At 41.1% G+C, this 22,413-nt stretch overlaps 1 protein-coding gene across 1 annotated transcript in view; it reads right to left on the bottom strand.

The window, feature by feature from the left end:
* LOC310989793 (uncharacterized protein) overlaps window positions 1-22,413 on the bottom strand; it is a gene marked incomplete at its 5' end in the record, with an annotated part of 171,673 nt that overhangs the window by 147,612 nt on the left and 1,648 nt on the right. The window contains 5 exons of the mRNA XM_083976942.1: window positions 15,118-15,291; window positions 15,747-15,920; window positions 17,215-17,388; window positions 19,884-20,057; window positions 20,695-22,214. Coding sequence (XP_083833068.1) covers window positions 15,118-15,291; window positions 15,747-15,920; window positions 17,215-17,388; window positions 19,884-20,057; window positions 20,695-22,214 — 2,216 coding nt within the window. The remainder of the gene's footprint in view (window positions 1-15,117; window positions 15,292-15,746; window positions 15,921-17,214; window positions 17,389-19,883; window positions 20,058-20,694; window positions 22,215-22,413) is intronic.

Below are 22,413 nucleotides of genomic sequence, written 5' to 3' on the forward strand. Positions count from 1 at the left end.
AGAGAGAGAGACGCTCTGCGATGCGTCCTTTACGCACAGCTACTTCTGGTTTCATCCCCATTACTATTTTTTTATGTTGATGTGATCTGTGCACAGTGGTTACAGGGGTTTAAAGGAGCATTATCGCAAATACAGCAGTAATAGCATAAAATAAGCTGAAATATGCAAAAGATAGGTCGGGGGAGCCATAAATAAATTTACAAAGAAAATAGCAAACAGTGTAGTGTCCGTGGGGCAAATGCAGAATTTGTCTATGTTATGATCCAAGCCGGCCCGGCGCTTGCTGCGTTTAATTGCACCCGGAACGCGGAAAACCAAACTCCGAATCGCAAAGATTCAATAGAAAATTGTAATGTAGCAGTGTTAGGCTGCTTACAGTCACTGAATCGCTCGGTAGAACACTTCTCTCCACGCCCCTGTGTCTTTCTTCAGCTGTCCTCTCAGCGTTATTAACGTGTTGACACAAAAATGATTGAATGAACGGCACATTAACGCAGGCCACTCTGTAGTTTTGGAAAACAGAGAGGCTGCTCCTCTCCAGACATGTGTATGCGTCTGTGTGTGTGAGTTACTACAGTTACGGCGACGCTCCCGTCCCCCGGATATTTCTGCAGTTGGATTTACATGATCCGGTCTGAGACATGAAACTCATGGACTGAGGAGTCGTCCACTGCGGTCTGCACGTACTCCGTCGTGCATTTGTAGGAGGAAGTTGTAGCTGTTGTTGTGGTTGTGCGCGACGTAGAGCTGCCGTGTCGACTAGGGAGTTTTTTTTTTCCTTTCCCCAATCGCACGGTGAGGGAGGGGGGAGGGGGGGGCATATTTTTTCTCCTCATGTCCTACACTAGAGAACTTGTTCTTCTTATCACCAAACGAGGCTGCTCTCTCTCTGACAACTGATTGCACTTGTTTATATCTGATATGCTCCGCCACTGGCTCCATCTAGTCTCGTCCATGTCGAAATGACAAAATTGCAGTGCGCATCACTCGTGGCGCATTTAAAGGTGAGGAGAGGAGCTAATTTGATTGGTGAAGAACGGACTCGCACCCTCTCCTTTGCCATTTGCGCCGGTAGGAGTAGAGGGACGGGAGGAGTGCCTGTGCCGAGCTGCGCCGTGCACCAAACTTGTAAAGTGCTCCTAGACACACCCCGTTGGCGCGACTGCGCCTGGTTTATGAAACTAGAGCCCCAAGTCTCAAATGGGTGGTGACCAATGCCCATTGAGTCAAGTCCTTTGAAACCATGTACCTTTTGTTATTGGATAGTATCTCTGTGACATCACGTAAAACAATGGGCAACCACACTTGCAATTTCTCTTCATTTATTTTATTGCTTTGTTTGCAGAAGCTGTACGAAAGTCCTTTAAGGATGCCACAGATGACCTCATTGCCTCAGCAACGGGGCTACATTTTAAGCAGGCCCCAGCTCGCAGCGGTGGAGGGGGCTACAAGAGTGTGTAGTTGTTTGTCTTTTTGTTCACAGTTGAAGGGTGTTCTTTTCAAATTTCTAATGTTTTTAACCCTCCTGTTCTGTTCTGACTCAAATTGACCCAATCTGTTCACTTCCTCCATCCTTGGTTCTTTCCTTCCTTCCCTTCATCCTTCCTTCCTTCTTCCTTCTTCTTGATCCACTTGTTCCCTCCCTCCATGTTTTGTATTTTCTGTTTTGTAAAGGAATTAAAAATATTTATATTGCACTTTCATATGTTTGTGATGGTTGGAATTTGTTTTAAAAATGTAGGTTGATTGAGATTACAGTAGGATAGTTTGGTTAATGTTCCCATCAAGAGATATATTTATATCCAGTGGTAAAATAAGCATGACATTAGTGTTACTGAAACCTATTTAAAAGACCAAAAAAACACATAATGTGAATAGATTGTCATAACATACTGCAACTACATCAAGGTAAGGATCACAGGTTAAATTTGGTCATGATGCATTTTGACAACTTTAATGTCCTTTTTAATATAGGGTTCTTGTTAATAATTTGATAGATTGTAATTACATGACTTAAATATCTAGATTTATTAGAATATCCATATAATAGTATGTTTAATTGATGTCTAGATTTTGTAATGGGCTTTAAATATGGTATAAAAGTAAACGTCTAAAATTAGTCTATAAATAGACGTTCATTAGCAGTTATTTAAACGTCTAAGGTGAGACAAGACGTATACATTTGGTATAAAAATAGACGTCTGGCAAACGTCTAAATTTAGACGTCTATAAATAGACGTCTATTAGCGGTTATTTAAACGTCTATGATTAGACCAGATGTCTAGACGTAGTCGTCTTTTAGACGTCTATTAGACGGCTAGTATAAACTTAGACGTCTAAAAAACTTTCACTTTTATACCAGTGGTAGACCGATTTTAGCCTAGACGTCTAGGGACCATTTAGACGTCTATTAGACGTCTTTTAGACCGGAAAATGCTCGGTGGGTAGTTACAACAATGACAACAGTTCTAATCTGAAACGAGTTATTAACCATTCATCATGGTCTCCCTCTCCCTCCTTTCTCCTCCAGCGGTGCCGTGGTGCAGAATTACGCACGGGGCTCACCGCTGTATTCATACATTTACAGTAATTAGACTGATCGATAAAACTTTGAATAATTAGCAGAATCAGTTACATTCTGAGGAATGATCAAACATGACACTTCTCTTGATAACAAGAAAACAGAATGTAACAATTGTGGGAACGATTACTGGATTTTTTTTCCAGGGTTTGAGATTTAATTGACTCTCGATCATATGTTCACACAGTATCATAGGAACATATAGTTATTTACACCATGTATTTATCCCATGCAGCCGCGCCTCCTCTCCTCCTCCTGCGCTCTGGGAGTGGACAATATGACGGAGAGATGGTGGTGATTAAATATAGAGAAGGAATTTTGATTTTGAATTTTAAGTTAGATTCTAAGAAGATGTTTCTGAAACACCAGTCCGATGCAACATAAGGGCGCTGTTGAATTAAATCACCGTGGCAACATGGATCTAACGCATACGGGTTGAAATTAAATGTGTGACGGCCGATAATAAAAACATAATCGTTCTTCTCAATCATCATTTCCTGAGTCTGACTTCAGTTCACCACCACACCGTCTGTGTCGCCAATTCCCCTTTTCCTCCAGACCATGCGTACGCCTGGCTCAGAGTTTGCTTAGAGCTGTGCACATTCTCCCGTCAAGTCTGTTTTTTATAGATCACAACCTTGGCGTGAAAAGTCACGTACGCCACTTTCAGCCCCGTTTTGTGCGTACGCAACGGTTATAAATGAGACCCCTGAGCAGTTAGTATGAAGACACTGATCAACCACAGGAACCAGTTCCAGTTGACTCACAGTCACTATGAGCTGCAGGACCTCAACACACTCAACACTGGTAAAGAGGCTGGAGCAGGTCTCTTACCGGGAGTCTGAAGGTCCAGGTTCAGGTTCAGGTCCAAGACTGAACTTTGGAGGATTTCCTTTGGACCGGTCACTCTTCAGAGATGGACAGGTGGATCCTGGAGACTCTGGTCCGTCCTCCTCTTCCTCCACATTAACACTCATCTTCAGGACTTCAGTCAGTCTGAGGAGGAAACCAGAAACACTGAACAACACTGATGTTAACTTCAGATCCAGTAGCTAAGGGGAAAGTTAATCAACTCCTGCTAACATTTCCATATTTCGCACATTCTGTGACAAACTGTAAACTGTTTTCTTGTCTGTAACAACATCTATGTCCCGTCTGTCCGTCCTGGGTGATGATCCCTCCTCTGTTGCTCACCCTGAGGTTTCTCCGATTTTTCCCTGTTAAAAGGGTTTTCCATGGAGTTTTTCCTCAGTCGATGTGAGGGTCTAAGGACAGAGGATGTTGTTACGATGCCATGTAAAGCCCTTTGAGACAAACTGTTTGTAAAAACGGGCTATACAAATAAAATTGCCTTGCCTTGCCTTGCCTTGCCTTAAAGGTTGAATTATTAAAAGCTATATTTCTTCAAAAACAATACATCCACGGCTCGTTAAGAGGGGTGCAGAATACAGGTATTGCTTTTCCATAAAAAATTATATTTAGTCTGAATTAATTAATATATAATCATAAAATATGATGGGTTTGACAATGACTTACTGTTTACATCTGACCAGCAGTAGCCGTCACTTCTCCTCTGTTTTGCTAACCCTCCTCTCGGTCGTGTGCATGAAGCCTTTGATGATCAATCAGTGGATCGATGGATTATCATATACAATTTTACGATGTGTGTATTTATTTAGTCTTATCTGTCATAAACAAGAGATTACGGTTTGTGTCGTGGACGAGATGAGAGCTGTGACACCGGGTCAGAGGCTCTGATCGCAGGTTTGGTTTCCAGCCACGATGTGGAAGGAGCCTCCACTCTCCCTGTAACAAGTTACAAGTCTTTTTTTATCTACCATCACAATTAGTCTGAAGCTGTTTACTGAATGTAAAAATTAAACATAGCCTACGGCAAATATCCTGCACAGTTCTTTGCTCCTCTGATCACAGCGGCATCCCTAGCAACAGTGTATTTTACTTAACAACGGTCTTGCAACCAACTGCTGGAATTACTTTTCTATCTTGATAAATAGAGGGTGGTATTATGCTCATTCTCCATAACCTTTAAGGAAAGATTAAATTAAACAGCTGAGCTCTGAATCCTCCGTTTATTTCACCTTCATTTTGTTGTTTTTTTCATTTTGTCGAGTGTAAAACTTTAACACTTCTCCAGAGAAGATAATGAGTGTTTAAAACAATGAAACTGTTTTCATCAACAGGTTTAGTTTTGTGTCTTGTGGTTCTTGATCAGAACCTGGTCTGATTTTATTTTTGTGTTTTGTAGCTACAAATCCAGTAAAAGTCATCACAAACCATAGACTGTGTTTCAGACTCTTTATCTTCTCTGGATCAGTGTTAAACTTTTATTCTGAAAGTCAAACACAGTTTTCACAAAAACGTAAAGTGTAATAAACAGAGGATTCAGAGCTCAGCTGTCTGACTTCAGTTCCCTTAACTTTCCTCTTAGCCTGTTAACACTGACTCTCTCTCTCACACACACACACACACACACACACACACACACACAGAGAGAGAGAGAGAGAGAGAGAGAGAGAGAGAGAGAGAGAGAGAAGTATAGTATAGTATAGTATCTTAACACCGGTCCCAGCTGCCTGTTAACACTGACTCACACACACACACACACACACACACACACACACACACACACACACACACACACACACACACACACACACACACACAGAGAGAGAGAGAGAAGTAGTATAGTAGGCTATAGTAGCCTATAGTATCTTAACAGTTGTTATTTCTCATATCAGCATTTTGTCCTAAAACTGTCACTGTATCTCTTTAAAACCGGTCCCAGTGTGGGTAAATCTCCAAACGCCGCCTCAGAAAAACTAAACGGATCTTTAGTGAAACGATGACGTCATAGCCTCACCTCTCTGTAACCTCCACAGCGCTAGACGTCATGTACAAACAACAACAACAATGGCGGACTAGTGTAAAACTACTCTGATCTTCTTCCCTTCACACTTCACAGGGACTGAGACTTAACGGTGAATAATAATAATAATGTTGTTTTAACACTCACCTGCTGCAGCTCTTACTCCTTCTTCTTCTTAAAATGGCGTCTGAACTAAATACTTTCACTTTCTCTCGCTCCTCCTCCTCACCTGTCTCATATTCACACCTCAGTCTGGGGCGGAGCCAGGCAGCCAGCTCACCTGAGAGAGTCAAAGCACAGCAAGCCTCTACATTTACTAAAGACTTTTAAAAAATCCTAACAAACCAACCGTGCCTACAGTTTGACAGAAAGAGAAACTTTATATGAATTGCCTTGTTTACACATTTATTTTCTATGACATAGGCTACAAACATGTCACAGGTAAAGCATTTCTCAGCTTTATTTTTTCACTGATTCTTGGAAAATTGGATAAAACAGGTTTTAATTTTGAAAATAAAAAGTTACTTAAATGACAAAATCTAAAGGTATATCATTATAGACCTTGGTCTTGGCAGTACAGCAATGTATCGGTGCAACCTCCTGATTTTGTTATTTTTTCATAAAATAGGCGTTTTTACAGCTATAACTTTGTTTTTGTTAACACCGTCAGACACAATAAAAGGCACATTATTTTGAATTTATTTGGTCTAATTGGTATTTACAACACATTTTTGAATTAAAAGAGACTAGTACTTTAATAACTCAACAGCACTGAGGAAATGTTGTAAGTATGTTCATTTAAAACAAATAAAAGTCCCTCTGACGGTGGTGACACTAATCTGACGGTGGTGACACTAATCTGACGGTGGTGACAATGGCTTCATTTACAACATACAATTCAAAAATTAATACTACCAAAGTCAATCACTTCTTGCTTAACAAATTTATTTAAGTATTTGGTCCAAAACATAACAATCCTGAGCAGTATGAACACATTTTCTTCACCGTCAGACACAAAACCTGACGGTGGTGACGTCTGACGGTGGTGACAAAAATCTACTCTTTCACATGATATGCATGAGTTGTTCACATTAGCCATTTTGTTTTCCTCCTGTTGCTAGCTACTTCAAACCTCTTTTTAAAAAGTATACATTAATGTCATAATCTAATCTAATATTTTTTTTACAAAAGAGACGGTGTTGACATGTTATGGTTGCGACAGTATCAGTGTCAACAAATATGAACCATTTTAAGAGAAAATAGCAAACTTACAGGAACTTGAGTGATCTTAAAGCATGCTGTAGAGCTGAAGGTTTGAAAAGGGGGTCCTCAGAAATATTGCTGACCTTGTATTTGCCTGATTTTATTGTTTTTTATAAATATCTGACGGTGGTGACGAATATATGGGACACATTTTCAGCAGCCACAAAGTAATAGTAAATATTGTTCAAAACTCACTTTTTGTAGTTTTTAATAAACATTACAATGTAATCTTTCATTTAGTAAAGATATTATTCAATTAAATTATTACTTTTTGTTTTTTTAATCAAGTTGAAATTATTAACCCCTATCCGAGGACAACTGATTTTGTAGGCCATGGGCCAGCATATAATCATGAAATTAATACAAATTAAAAATAAAACCATAAAATAACCTTACATGTGTGCAAAGGACCCCCTGAGTATAATCTTTCTTCTTTTTATTCATGACAATGTTATTCATTTCCAACAGAATGAGCACTTTTCTTAGTGGGACATGTTTTTGCCAAAGTTTCAAGAATCAGTGTTTTCTCTGTTTTTTATTTGACCATGATGATTTTGAATGATCTCTGATTAAAAGTGCTTCTTTTGCTAATGCTCCTGTTCCTTGGTTATCTTCATAAACCATAGGTGGTGTGTAGCTGAGTCAGTATTTAGATTTAATTTGTTTTTAAGTTGATATTATCTATGTGAACTTCAGCTAAAACTAAAACCCACTCCACATATTATTCAGACCAGTGGTAAATATGTTAAACAGCTAAACTGTTGTTGCTGCAGCAGTTTGGTTCAGAGAACGATGGTTCCTGGTTGCAGCTGTTGTTGCAGGTGGGGCGTTAATTAGCGGTGCACCCCCCAAAACGCGCCAAAACGTCGCTGCTGCTGGAAGAGCCGAGACACACGGTGAAACTCTCTCCGTTATTTGTAGATAATATGCTCTTAAAGTCCTTACTTACCATGAATATCACACACACACACACTGAGTGATGAGGTGGCGGCCATGTTTAAAGTGTGTGTGACTGTGTGTTGTTTTTCTTTGTTCACGGTGAGACGAGGATTTAACGATCTCATCTCATTAGCATACATGTGTTTGTGTTGTGGCTTTGTTCTGTGTGTTTAAAGTTCATCTGCTGTGGATCCAACTGAAACTGCCACTATACGATCTCATGTCTACAGAAATATCTTATTGATTAGTGAACATTCAGTTTGAAACTGGAAACTACAGCTGCATCTCAATAAATCTGAATATCATGGAAAAGTCCATTTACAGTAGTTCAAGTCAAATAACCACAACCAAGTATTGAGTGCATATAGATGGACGAACTTTTCACAAAGACAATATTTCAGTATTAAAAATGCTTCTTTTTTTTTTTTAAATAAATCTTTTGTAATATTAATTTTTTTAGAACCTGAATTTTATGTCTTCATAAAACGTAAGCAATAATGGATCTATAAAAAGTGTTAGCTTCACTTTTTGAATTGAATTACTGACATGAATAAACTTTTCCATGATATTCTAATTTATTGAGATGCACCTGTATAAATCTTATTGATTAGTGAACATTCAGTTTGAAATTGGAAACTACAGCTGCATCTCAATAAATCAGAATATCATGGAAAAGTCCATTTACAGTAGTTCAAGTCAAACAACCCATAGGCGGCCTTAGTTGGGCCCCAGCTGCCAGCCACCAAGTAAAAGACAGTAGCCTTTCACCTTAACACACACACACACACACACACACACACACACACACACACACACACACACACACACACACACACACACACAGGCCTACATCCACCACACACACGAACAGCTCCGTCCACCGGTAGGACTAATCACTCCTAATTAATAATACGGCAGGAAATATCAATAACAACGTAGGCTTACCTTTGAAAACGGCCCGCAAACTATCAATAGACCCTCGTTTTCCTTCTCCCAGTATTATTATTCCTTTAGTTTTTCCTGCTTTCCTCCTGACGTGCGCCCAGTTGCGTAACCTGATGATTGACGTCTTCCAATCACTTTCCTCCTCTTTTCTTTTTTTTTTTTTTCCTCGGGTTAAAATGCCTCCAAACAGGCGATCTATGAGTACTCAACTAACTAACTTAACAGAGAAATAAAACACAGCGAGATCACAACTAAAATGTGGTAGGCTATTATTCTCTCTCATTACTTTTGTTGCCAATTTAAATTCAGAATACTGTTAAAGCCTGTAGGCTAGTTTTTGATCGTGTTAAGATTCCTGTTCATGTCTGAAAATGTAGTTACATAATGATTTTGCTTTTTGATGAAAACCAACTTCAGTCCTCGTTTTTTCTGCTAAGTCCTGCTGGTTTCTTGCCCTGATAGTGATTTTAACACTTAATGTGTTGTGCGTACCTGGGATGCATGGATAGTGCGTTTACTGCGTCCTTTCAGGGTTTAAAGCACATACTGTAGCTGGCAAATAATTTTATGTTTAACAGGGTAGGGCCTCATATGAAATGTTGAAACGGGCCCCCAGATGTCTAAGGCCGCCACACAACCAAGTATTGAGTGCATATACATGGACAAACTTTTCACAAGGCCAACATTTCTGTATTAAAAATGCTTTTTTAAATTGGTCTTTTGTTATATTCAACTTTTTTAGAGACTGAATTTTAGGTCTTCATTAAATGTTAGCCTTTTAATTGTAATAAAGGCATGAAATGTTTCATTCTGTGTAATGGATCTATATAATGTGTTAGCTTCACTTTTTGATTTGAATTACTGACGAATAGCCTATAAACTTTTCCATGATGTTCTATGCACCTGTATTAGTGAATATTATGTTTTAACTGTTAAAAATGACTGTAATTAATGAGATAAAATCATTGTAGATGCAGCTAATGTGCTCCTACTGTTGTGTGTGCAGAATAAAATCCTGAGATGGTCTCCAACAACGTCCTGTTTCCTGTGAGGTGAGTGGTGCCAGTGGGTTGCAGTCTGCTACAGGTGAGTGTTGGTGTCTGTCAGCAGCTGCAGGTAGTTGCACCAGCTACATCACTCCTGTGTGGTGGCGGCTGACGCTGCCAGACACTCTGGCTCACAGCCGGACAGTGCAACAGTGGAGACTACGTAGCTGCTTTTTAGTCTTCCATGAAATCAAAGGTCCGTCTTTGTTCGGGCTCACACGATAACCGCTCCTACTCTGTCTGTCAGTTCCATCAGCAGCCCAGTCTCCATCACTGGATGCTCCCAGTAATCCCAGTTGTTCACACTCACACTTTCTCTGACGTAATTCTTTGTCACTTTGTGCCCTTCAAATATTCCATGTGTCATGTTTCACAGTCGTCCACGGCTCTTCTGTCGGCTCTGTAAAGTACTGAGACAGTTTACGTACAACTAGACTCAGATCACTCTGTATTTTCTGGCACCACTCACCATCACTTCTGCATCATCACTATAGTTCAACTTTGGCTTTACAATCCTGCATGTTAAACCTTTCATGTCACAATCTGTTGGTGCATGCAGGTAAGTCGTTTTCAAATCTGATTATTATCTTGTTCTGCTTTTTGCATCACCACTCTGATACTGGTTAGGTTTGCAGCAGGAGAAAATATAGTCAAGTCTACATTCATCTTTTTACTACACCCTCTGGCTACATACTGGGCTTTGTATTTGTCAGATCTGTAGATATTTTTCTTATGACTCATTTACACACACACATTCATTATCTTCAAATACAGTTTTGGTTCCCATTGATTCCAATCCAATTAACATACAGACACTATAGTATAAATCATCATTTTACAGTGATTTTTGTGAATAACCAGCAACCCAAACAAATTCTTATCAATAGCAACAGCCTGGTAATAAACTATTCAGCCCATGAATTAACACTCCAGAACTCATGCATTAAATTAAGTAAAATTAACTTTATTTAGGTTCAATTTCACAACAAAACAAGTCATGGACCCAGCTCAAAGTGGTTTATACAGTAAAATAAACAACAGTCAACATCCTCTGTCATTCAATATTCGTCACACACACACAAATGTACTACATGTTAAATGTAAAAGTTTAACTAACATTACAGTAATTCCTTTAGGTTTGAGACAATACTCACCTGAAAAACACAGGAAAGAAACAGTGACACAGCCAGACATGCCCCACCACAATCCCTGCTCTAATTCTGCCCCCTAGTGTCCAAACAAGAGAACTCCATCACCTCTAGGTCAACAAACCATATCATACAGACATAAATAGGCTTTGTTTGTTTATTGTTTATTTCACACCAGACCACCAGGCTTGTCTCTAAAGAAAATATAATAAAATGCAGTCATATTAAGACATTATGAGTTACATTTAGATAATTTATCTCCACAAATGAGGGCACACTTCAGTGCAAACCTAAGCCGGTCTCTGGACTCTGGGTCTGTTGGTCCTGCTCTGCCTGTGTGAACCAGTTCTCGAGCTGCTTTGGCTCTAACTTCCTGCTCCCTGTTTCTAGTTTGGATAAACTTTCCCTGAACACACACTTCACACTGTGGGATAGGTTTGTCTCTGGTCATTTGTAGCCCAGAGCAATTATTATTAATTCATGTTTAAAAAATACACTTGAAATAAATCGTTTCATATCTTACATAAAAGCACTCAAAATAAACACACACATTTAAAAATGATAAAGTGGGTCAAATAGCAGAGTCAAGTGGAGGTGCACGGTAGCCAGTGAATGCTTCATCCACTTCCTGAGTGAAGACCAGCTGGTCAGGTGAGGACAGGTGAGTTTTAATATGTAGTCAGCTGACTGATGTTTCCGTTAACCATGATGATCATTTTTGCCGTTACAAACTGCGTCGGTCCATGCTAGTGCTAATACAATCCGCTCGCTGCAATGCTTATTACTTAAAGTTAAAATCCTATTGGGTTAGCCTAACAGTGTTAATGGCTTTGAAGTGGTGAGTGAGAATATCTTAGTAAATACTGCTGAGCAGCAGACATTTTCTGACTACATGCTGTGTAAAAGAATCTGTTATTCAATGTGTTCTGAAATACTTTGTGTAAAGTACTGCAGCTGGCTGTGGGTTAACACGGGTTCATATCAAATATTTACTGTTAATGCTGGTATTTCTGTAGCTTATAAACGTTAAATGATGTCCTGAAGATTCATAGTCTTTGTAATTCATTAGAGTTTAACCGTATATTTAAAGGTGCACCGGTGAGTTTCGTGTTTGTTATTCGTCATGTTGTAAACAGCGTGGTTGCTTTCAACAAAATATATTTATTAACTTAAAGGTTGGGTGTGTAATAATTGGCCACATTTATTGGCAAAATCTGAATATACTACCCATGAATATATTTGTATAAGTGTATAATCGCTATAAAATAAAATGTGTTTGGTTTTCGAAACCTTATAATTCTTCTTTTATACATATAGGAAGAGTCTTGCTTCAGAGAGTGTCGCCATCCTACGCCGCCATGTTTGTACGGCAGCCCGAACGGAAAATCCAGCCAGCCAGAGAGCACGATTCAAGAGTTTCATGTTCAACCAACAAAGAAGGAGGAGGAAACAGCAGACATCTGGTAAAATGGTTTTCATCTTCACCTCATCGCTCCATGCTCCTGAAATACTCCAGGGGCGGACTGGCCACTGGGAGTACCGGGAGTTTTCCTGTTGCATCTGTGGGCCGTCTTGGTACGACGTGGTGCTGCAAGTGACGCGCTGACGTTAGTGTTTACATTTTTCTACCGTATATGAAATAGAAGAGACTTGTGTCTATGCAGCCGACTGACTAATCTACTGAAACACATGAATATGGTGAATATGGGGTGCTTGTTGCAAAGATAATAAAGACATCCTATTCTATTCTACATTTTAAAGCTTAAACTGAGTCTCTAGGTGAAAGTTTGCTGGAGCAGTAGACGTTTGAAAAAGTCCAATCATTTGTTAGTTTTTTCACCTCCTCCCATTCATCCTCTATGAGAAATGTGTTGCAGTTTTTTCCGTAGAGAAAAGTAATGGCACACTGATCCCGATAGAACTGCACGTTTTGATTAATAATTGGGTTAATTGAGTCATGAATCGAACATTGACCTGTGACCTCGATACACAGTCAGAGGTCACAGGTCAAACTCTGAGCCTGACCAGAAACCAAACGTCTCCTCTTCCTCAAACACATTTCTGAAATATTATCAGAGGAAGAGTCCAGCTGATCTCTGACCTGCAGTCTTTATCTTTATTATCAGTTATTGATTAACACTGATCTTGCTGATGATCAGATATTGCCTTTGCCTGTAATTACTACTGACTAGTTAATAATTATCTTCAGTCATCGTCCTGCTGTGAACCCAGAGAGAGGAAACGTCCTGGTTTCTGATATTAGACCGTGTTCATTAGTTCAATATATTAATGAATTATTATCTTTACAACACAACAGAAAAAGTGTGTGATGCACATTTGATTCAGGTTTTTTGTCTTTGCAACAATAGATAAAACAAATAAATCGTGTTTATTTCAGACTTTAATCCAATGGTGAAGAAACACATGAGATTCTTACTAAAATGCTGCCCACTGGTGGTTTAAATAAGAAATACACAACTCTATCTATCTATCTATCTATCTATCTATCTATCTATCTATCTATCTATCTATCTATCTATCTATCTATCTATCTATCTATCTATCTATCTATCTAAAAAAAAAAAATAATAATAAAAAAATAAAAAAAATAAAAAATGTCATGTCAAATTGTTAAATTGTTAAATTTTGAAAATACTGGAAGAATGTTATGTCAAAAATGTAACATGCAGAAAAAATGAATATGTGAGTACTGGGGGCGGGACTAGATAAGCTTTTGCTTCTCCCGCTTTCCCTTTCGGTCATGTGTATTGTATTAATTGGATTGAGATGATGTGTGATGATGATGACTAATTGACATGCCCGAAATGAACCAAATAAATAAATCTATCTATCTATCTATCTATCTATCTATCTATCTATCTATCTATCTATCTATCTATCTATCTATTCAGACCATAATAAGATATGATGAGACTTTTATTGATCCCACATGAGTGAAATATACTTGTTGCAGAAGCAGAATAAGTACAAGAAGTAGAAGTTTAAAAAAAAAAGAAGGTAAAAATAAAATTTAAAATATACATAATTTATCATAATACAAAAAAAAATCAGTGTTTATGAACATGACACTTACATTAATGTGTTAACTGTCGTCATAGTAACCTGTTCTGAACCTCCATCATGTTTAGAAACACTGAATAATGTGGAAATGAGCTGCAGTTCTTCACCACACCACAAGATGGAGCTGATTAATCAGAATGAATGGAGAAGACAACAGGAGGAGGAGGAGGAGGAGGAGGAGGAAGAGGAGGAAGAGAGAGGAGGAGGAGGGAGGAGGAGGAGGATGAATGAGGAGGAGGAGGAAGAGAGAGGAGGAGGAGGAGGAGGAGAGATGAGGAGGAGGAATGAGGAGGAGGAGGAGGAAGATGAGGAGGAGGAGGAGGAGGAAGAAGAGAGATGAGGAGGAGGAGGAATGAGGAGAGATGAGGAGGAGGAGGGAGGAGGAGGAGGAAGAGGAGGAGGAGGAAGAGGAGAGATGAGGAGGAAGAGGAATAGGGAGGAGGAGGAGGAGGAAAGAGGAGCGATGAGGAGGAGGAGGAGGAAGAGGAGGAGAGAGAGGAGGAGGAGGAGGAGGAGGAGAGATGAGGAGGAGGAGGAGGAATGAGGAGGAGGAGGGAGGAGGAGGAGGAAGAGAGATGAGGAGGAGGAGGAGCAGAGATGAGTCCAGAGACAGTGATGATCTCTGTCAGGTCCAGAACACACAGGGAGGATGGTGGACTGGACTCTGAGAGAGACAGAGGAGCTGCTCTCAGATCAGTGAGGGAGGTTCAGGACCGACGGAGTGAAAGAGTTGTTCCCCATCTGAGAAGAGAAGCAGAGGACAGAGGTGATGGATCAGTGATTGTCTCTCTCTGCTCTGATTGGCTGACTGTTGTTTCTCTCTGCTCTGATTGGGTGACTGTTGTCTCTCTCTCTCTCTGCTCTGATTGGCTGACTGTCGTCTCTCTGCTCTGATTGGCTGACTGTTGTCTCTCTCTGCTCTGATTGGCTGACTGTTGTCTCTCTCTCTGCTCTGATTGGATGACTGTTGTCTCTCTCTGCTCTGATTGGCTGACTGTTGTCTCTCTGCTCTGATTGGCTGACTGTTGTCTCTCTCTCTGCTCTGATTGGCTGACTGTTGTCTCTCTCTGCTCTGATTGGCTGACTGTTGTCTCTCTCTGCTCTGATTGGCTGACTGTTGTCTCTCTCTGCTCTGATTGGCTGACTGTTGTCTCTGTTATTGTCTCACACTGACTTTAGTGCAATAGTGCTGAAAGCAGCACAGACTGACTCCGCCCCCCTACTGACCTCACAGTCTCCAGTCTACAGTCTGGACTCTTCACAAGATCATCCAGATCCTTCAGGTCTGAAGACTTCAGGTTGTTCTCACTCAGGTCCAGGTGTCTCAGGTGGGAGGGGTTGGACTTCAGAGCTGAGACCAGAGAAGAACAGCTGATCTCTGACAACCTGCAGCTCCTCAATCTGAATAAAAAATAAAAGAAGATGATGAATTCATTGATGATCAGAAAGAAGAGTTTTTTCCTCAACAGGTGAATTTCAGTGTCTTTGTCCAAACATGAGTTGTGAGGATCTTGTGCACATTGTTGTGATAGAGATGAAGTGAGTTGATGAGCTGATACTGGACATTTTCTCCAGAGTTTCTAGAAAACATGAGTCGTCTGACTGAGAGAAATACGAGTGTGTGTGAAGGTTGAACTGAAGTGAACAGACATTATTCATGACCACTGAGTGAAATGAGCTGAAACTGAAGAATCATTCTCACACAACAACAACTGCAAATATTCAACAACCACTATTTCAAATGTCATTAATCAATTCAATCAAAGTCAATGATTCAAGTTCTGAGTGAAGATCAATCAGGTTCAGTTGTGGATCAAAGATCTAAGATCTACAACAGTAACAGTCAGTGAACTGACCCCAGAGTCTCCAGTCTACAGTCTGGACTCTCCAGAAAACCACTCAGAACCTTCACTCCTGAATCCTGCAGCTCGTTCTCACTCAGGTCCAGGTGTCTCAGGTGGGAGGGGTTGGACTTCAGAGCTGAGACCAGAGAAGAACAGCTGATCTCTGACAAACTGCAGCCAATCAATCTGAATAAAGAATAAAAGAAGAAGATGAACTGATCAGATGATGATTCTCTGTTATTATTTTTATTAATAACTAGGCGTGTCCTCCACTAAGGATTTTCATAGTTGAATCTGATTGGTCAGATTTTAGTCGACTAATCGTAGAATCATGTTGTTTTTTCCTCATTGATTCATGATCTCATTTGCGTCTTTTTCTGGAGAAAAGAGTTAAAACAGCTGAATAAACTAATTCTTCAGTTGGCATCAGATAACAGGACATTCTCCATCCGTCCTTTTCCTGATCTCACTCATAAGGCTACGATGACATCATCATCTCTCTTTCAGGGACGGTGCAGCGATGACGAGTACGAGTGTGTGCTGTGAATTAACGAGTGTGTGCTGTGAATTAACGAGTGTGTGCTGTGAAATAACGAGTGTGCGCTGTGAAATAACGAGTGTTTGTGGAGAACGAAAACGTGGAGTCTCATTGTGAGGACAAGATATGAGCATCAGTGCTGGTTCAGACGGGTCAGAGGTCGAGGGTCACAGCACCATGGTGTTGCTATTGTTGTTGTTGTTGTTTGTGTGTGTGTGTCTGTGTAGAGAACGCTTCCCTTAGTTTAATATTGTAAATAAAACTTCAGGCCTGAATTTAGAGAGAGAGAGAGAGAGAAATAGTCGGTGCTCGATCACTCACTGTGATGTTTGTATCTAAACAGTTTCTCCTATTTTATAAGAAAACAGATAAATTCTATGTAAAACCAGATGTTCAGCAGCAGGAAGCTCCTCTATATATTCACAATGGTACCATCTTTTCTTCATAACCACATTTTTCAACGATTTGACAACGAAGTTGATCGTCCAATCAGAGCTCTCAGAGTCGAATCGTAGTCGACTATTGGAGGTCACACCAATTAATAACTCTATTGATCAACTCGTATCAGGGTTAAATCAATAAACTAACAGCACAGGGGTCAATGACGTGATGAAACCCAGTGTCAAGTGGTGTAACTTTGATTTTTGATAAAGATCTGAATAAAGAGGAAAATAAATCTCGACTCAAATGAGGAATTAATACAACTCTGTGTTTCTGGACTCATTTTACATCATTTGTCACAGATTATTATGTCACAGATTATTATTTACAGTTTGTATAAATTCACTTGAATCCACTGTAGGTCAATCAAATATTTAATATTGATCATTCCTTTGTAGTTACACCATTTGACATGTTCAGTCTGACTTTTGTAAAAAAAAAAAAAAAAAAAAAAAAAAAAATGTCTCTAAGATCTACAACAGTAACAGTCAGTGAACTGACCTCAGAGTCTCCAGTCTACAGTCTGGACTCTCCAGAAAACCACTCAGATCCTTCACTCCTGAATCCTGCAGCTTGTTTCCAGTCAGGTCCAGTTCTCTCAGGTGGGAGGGGTTGGACTTCAGAGCTGAGACCAGAGAAGAACAGCTGATCTCTGACAACCTGCATTTCTCCAATCTGAATAAAGAATAAAAGAAGAAGATTAATTCATGGATAACTGTTCAATAATGATTCTCTGTTATTATTATTTTATTAATAACTAGGCGTGTCCTCCACTAAGGATTTTCATAGTTGAATCTGATCAGATTTTAGTCGACTAATTGTAGAATCATGTAGTTTTTCCCTCATTGATTCATGATCTCATTCATATCTTTTTCTGGAGAAAAGAGTTCAAACAGCTGAATAAACTAATTCTTCAGTTGGCATCAGATAACAGGACGTTCTCCATCCGTCTTTTCCTGAACTCACTCATTACAGTTTTTCTCGATTGTTTACACACAATTTCTGGTTCTTGAGGCATAATGGCCTCAACATCTAACTCATGCACCAACCCCCTGAACCAAGTCTGCTAAACTACAAGCACAACGCCTTCTTTACACTCAATTTGCAGTTCTATAACACACTTTTTTCAAAACACTACACACAATTCTCTGCATTTGGCACAATTTTCATGAAGAAAATCTCTTGTTTTCACGAGTAACACACTGTTATTCAATATTCTAAAGTTAGTTTCCCTACTATTCACACTGACTCATCACATGGGTAAACACCTGTCACACAGTTTTACAATTAGCAGTCAGAGCTTTAGCAAAAAAGGGAAACAGGCAGTGATGGACTGACACCAAAAAGAGAGAAACCAAACAGAGAGAGAGGCCACATATACTGTAACACAAACACACACACACATATATCAGTGATCATAATGATGATGAGAAAAGAAAATGCATTGATCACCAAAATTGCATGTTGATGGAAGGATTCAAACCTAGACTAGAACAAAGTCTTTGACTACACAGAGTGCTGCTCTACTAGGTGAGCTACATGTTACTGTAGCCTCATCCCATCAAAATGATGTGTTCAGTCTTTCAAAATTGTCCGGCCATAAACCAGCTGACCCCGACCAATTCTTTTTTTTCTTCTTTTGTGGTCAGATCAGCACGGCTGCATCGTCACACGACCACCTCGGTCGCGTCTTCACGCATTTCATTTGTTAAGGTGTATTTGAGTGTTCTGAGTATCAAAACAATCTTCTAAAATTTTACAACACATTTACATATGTAGGCTACTGTCTGTAGTTGCAGTAAAAAAAAAGCCTGAGTCATTATGATGAATGGAGTAGAAGTGTTTTCCATTCATCATAGTGTTTTACACTGAGCACATCAGTGTTCAACTGGTTCTTATAAATGTCTAGTCATATGATGGTTTGTGTCATTTGAGACTAAAATAGCATTTTGAGAATAAATAACATTGTTTTGAATGTAAAGTTTCATTTTGCAGGAGCAGTTAGGGGTTTTGCCCATTGTGTGTGTGTGTTTTTGGATTTGTGTGTAGAGTTCTGAGAGTATGAGGCATGCTTTCAGAAAATGTGTGTAACTGTAACTGTAAGCTGCGATGACGATCATCATCTCTCTTTCAGGGACGGTGCAGCGATGACGAGTACGAGTGTGTGCTGTGAATTAACGAGTGTGTGCTGTGAATTAACGAGTGTGTGCTGTGAATTAACGAGTGTGTGCTGTGGATTAACGAGTGTGTGTGGAGAATGAAAATGTGGAGTCTTGTTGTGAGGACAAGATATGAGCATCAGTGCTGGTTCAGACGGGTCAGAGGTCGAGGGTCACAGCACCATGGTGTTGTTGTTGTTGTTTGTGTGTGTGTAGGTGCTGCATGATATAGACAGAGGACGCGTCCCTTAGTTTAATATTGTAAATAAAACTTCAGGCCTGAATTTAGAGAGAGAGAAATAGTCGGTGCTCGATCACTCACTGTGATGTTTGTATCTAAACAGTCTCTCCTATATAATCTTGGTGAGCCTCCAAACTAACCAGCTGAGCCTCTGCAGCTGCTTCATGTCAGCAGCAACAAGACCAACACTAGCAGCTCTGCTCTCACCTGTCTCACCTTGATTCTCAGCATTCACAGTCATTGACAGGAAGTGGCTGCAGTGTGTGCCGTGCTCTTCACTTCCTGCTTCACACTCCAGCCTCTCCCAGCCAGTTGAGCTACCAGGGAGCAGACTTTAGCTGCCAACAGCTCCCTACAGCCAGCCTCCACTGGAGCGCAGCTTTCCAGCCTCCTCTGCCTCTGCTGCCAGCTCTGTGGATCTCAGCTGCTTCCTCTCATGCTTCCTCCCATGGTTCTGTCAGCTCCACAACATCCACCAGCTGCTGTGTTTCTGACCACAACTCAAAATCTGCTCTCAGATCAGTGCTGCACGTTGCTTCAACAACAAGTGTCTGAGTTGAAAACAACAGTTGTAGAAGCTGAGCTCGTTCTCTGCTGCCCTGCATCACAAACACTACGACTGCTCTCACCTTCTTCTCTCTGGACTCATCTCAACTGTTTTCTCTCTTCAGCTTCTTGAGAAAAATCCTCACACACAAATCCTGACATGTATGAACCAATGAGAAGCTGAAGCTTCAAACAACTACAACAGCTCCAGTCAGTGAACTCACCTCAGAGTCTCCAGTCTACAGTTTGGACTCTCCAGTCCAGCACACAGAAGCTTCACTGATGAATCATCCAGGTCGTTCCAGGTCAGGTCCAGGAGTCTCAGGTGGGAGGGGCTGGACTTCAGAGCTGAGGCAACGACTTCACAGTGAATCTCTGAGAGTCCACAACCACTAAGTCTGTGATTAGAGAAGAAACAAAATGTGTGAGAGTAAAATCAGACAATTTGTACTAAACACACACAACATGTCATCATGTGATCAACATGTGCTCTTCACACTCTGGTTCAGTTCATCTTCTCTCTTTGTGTTGGACATGAAACAATAATCCTCATCAGGGCTGGGCTGGAAAAACCCATTCAGATTCAGATCCACCTCCTCTTGAATCCTCCAACATCCATTCATCAAAGCCCAGATGGATGTTTAATCCAGGCTCCTGCGGCCGACACAGGTAGATGTGGTCAGGTGAGCTCAGGTGTAGAGCTGCAGGTGTCACCTGAACAACGCTCACACACATTGATTTTCTCCAAACATGAAATGAAGTCAAAGAAAATCAAGGTGAAATGTAGAAACATCTACACTAAAGTGTGTGTCCTGCACAGATCTAATCCAGACTGAGGACACGCTCCAAGTTGTCATGGTGACATTTAAGATGGACTGATTGATTTCCATGGGTCACTGAGCAGTGTGTGTGTGTGTGTGTGTGTGTGTGTGTGTGTGTGTGTGTGTGTGTGTGTGTGTGTGTGTGTGTGTGTGTGTGTGTGTGTGTGTGTGTATAGAACTAATTGATGGTGTGATTGATCATGTCTGGACTCACTCAGCCTTCCTGCAGTTCCTCACAGCTGGGATCAGTCTCCGTCGTCCCTGATATGATGTGTTGTACTTCTTCAGGTCCAACTGGTCCAGAACCTGCTCTGACATCTGCAGCATGTAGCCCAGAGCTGAACACTGGATCTCAGAGAGTTCCTTCTCTGATCTGTTCTCTGACTCCAGGAACTGTTGGATCTCCTGATGAACTGACTGGTCCTTCATCTCCGTCAGACAGTGGAAGATGTTGATGCTTCTGTCAGGAGAGATTTTATCACTCTCCATCTCCTTGAGGTTGTTGATGGTTCTCTGGATGGTTTCTGGACTGTTGTCTGTCTGACCCAGCAGACCTCCTAACAGCCTCTGGTTGGACTCCAGAGAGAGGCCATGAAGGAAGCGAACAAACAGGTCCAGGTGACCGTTTCTACTGCGGAGGGATTCCTGCATGGCTCTCTGCAGGAAGTCATCCAGGGTTAAATGTTGTTTTCCCAGGAACTTCTTGAGGACCTGTGTGTTCCTGTTGGTGAAACAGTGGAACATGTAGACTGCAGCCAGAAACTCCTGAACACTCAGATGAACAAAGCAGTAGACTGTTTTCTGGAAGATCACACTCTCTCTTTTGAAGATCTCAGTACAGAGTCCTGAGTTCACCAAGGCCTCTGTGACATCCAGACCACACTGCTCCAGGTCTTCTTGGTAGAACATGATGTTTCCTTCCTCCAGCTGTTCAAACGCCAGCCTCCCCAGCTTCAGAAGAACTTCCCTGTCGGCCTCCGTCAGCTCCTGTGGACTCGTCTCACGTCCTTCACCGTACTTGTTCTTCTTCCTCTTTGTCTGGACCAGCAGGAAGTGTGAGAACAGGTCCGTCGTGGTCTTGGGCAGCTCTCCTCTCTGGTCTGTGGTCAACATGTGCTCCAGAACTGTAGCACTGATCCAGCAGAAGACTGGGACTTGACACATGATGTGGAGGCTCCTGGACGTCTTGATGTGTGAGATGATTCTTCTGGACAGATCTTCATCACTGGACCTCCTCCTGAAGTACTCCTCCATCTGGGCGTCAGTGAAGCCTCGGACCTCTGTTACCCTGTCGACACATGTAGGAGGGATCTGATTGGCTGCTGCAGGTCTGGAGGTGATCCAGACCAGAGCCGAGGGAAGCAGATTCCCCTGGATGAGGTTTGTCAGCAGCACGTTGACTGATGACGTCTGTGTGACATCAGACACAACCTCCCTGTTGTTGAAGTCCAGTGACAGTCGGCTTTCATCCAGGCCGTCAAAGATGAAGAGAAGTTTACAGACAGCCAGCTGCTCTGCTGTGACCTTCTGTAATGTTGGATGGAAAACATGGAGCAGCCTGAGAAGACTCAACTGCTGATCTCTGATCAGGTTCAGCTCCCTGAACGAAAGCAGAACCAGCAGACTGACATCTTGGTTCTCCAAGCCCTCGGCCCAGTCCAGAGTGAACTTCTGCACCGAGAAGGTTTTTCCAACACCAGCGACGCCGTTGGTCAGAACCACTCTGATGGGTCTCTGTTGGACAGGTGAGACCGTAGAGACGTCCTCTCTCTGTTGGACAGGTGAGACCGTAGAGACGTCCTCTCTCCGTTGAAGATGCAAATATTTAGAGAACTTCTGTCTCATTTTGACAAAAAAGTTGCTAAAGACTTTGTCTCTCTGTTGGACAGGTGAGACCGTAGAGACTTTGTCTCTCTGCTGGACAGGTGAGACC

Source organism: Trachurus trachurus (genome assembly GCF_905171665.1).
Source record: "Trachurus trachurus genome assembly, chromosome: 8".
Lineage (NCBI taxonomy): Eukaryota > Metazoa > Chordata > Actinopteri > Carangiformes > Carangidae > Trachurus > Trachurus trachurus.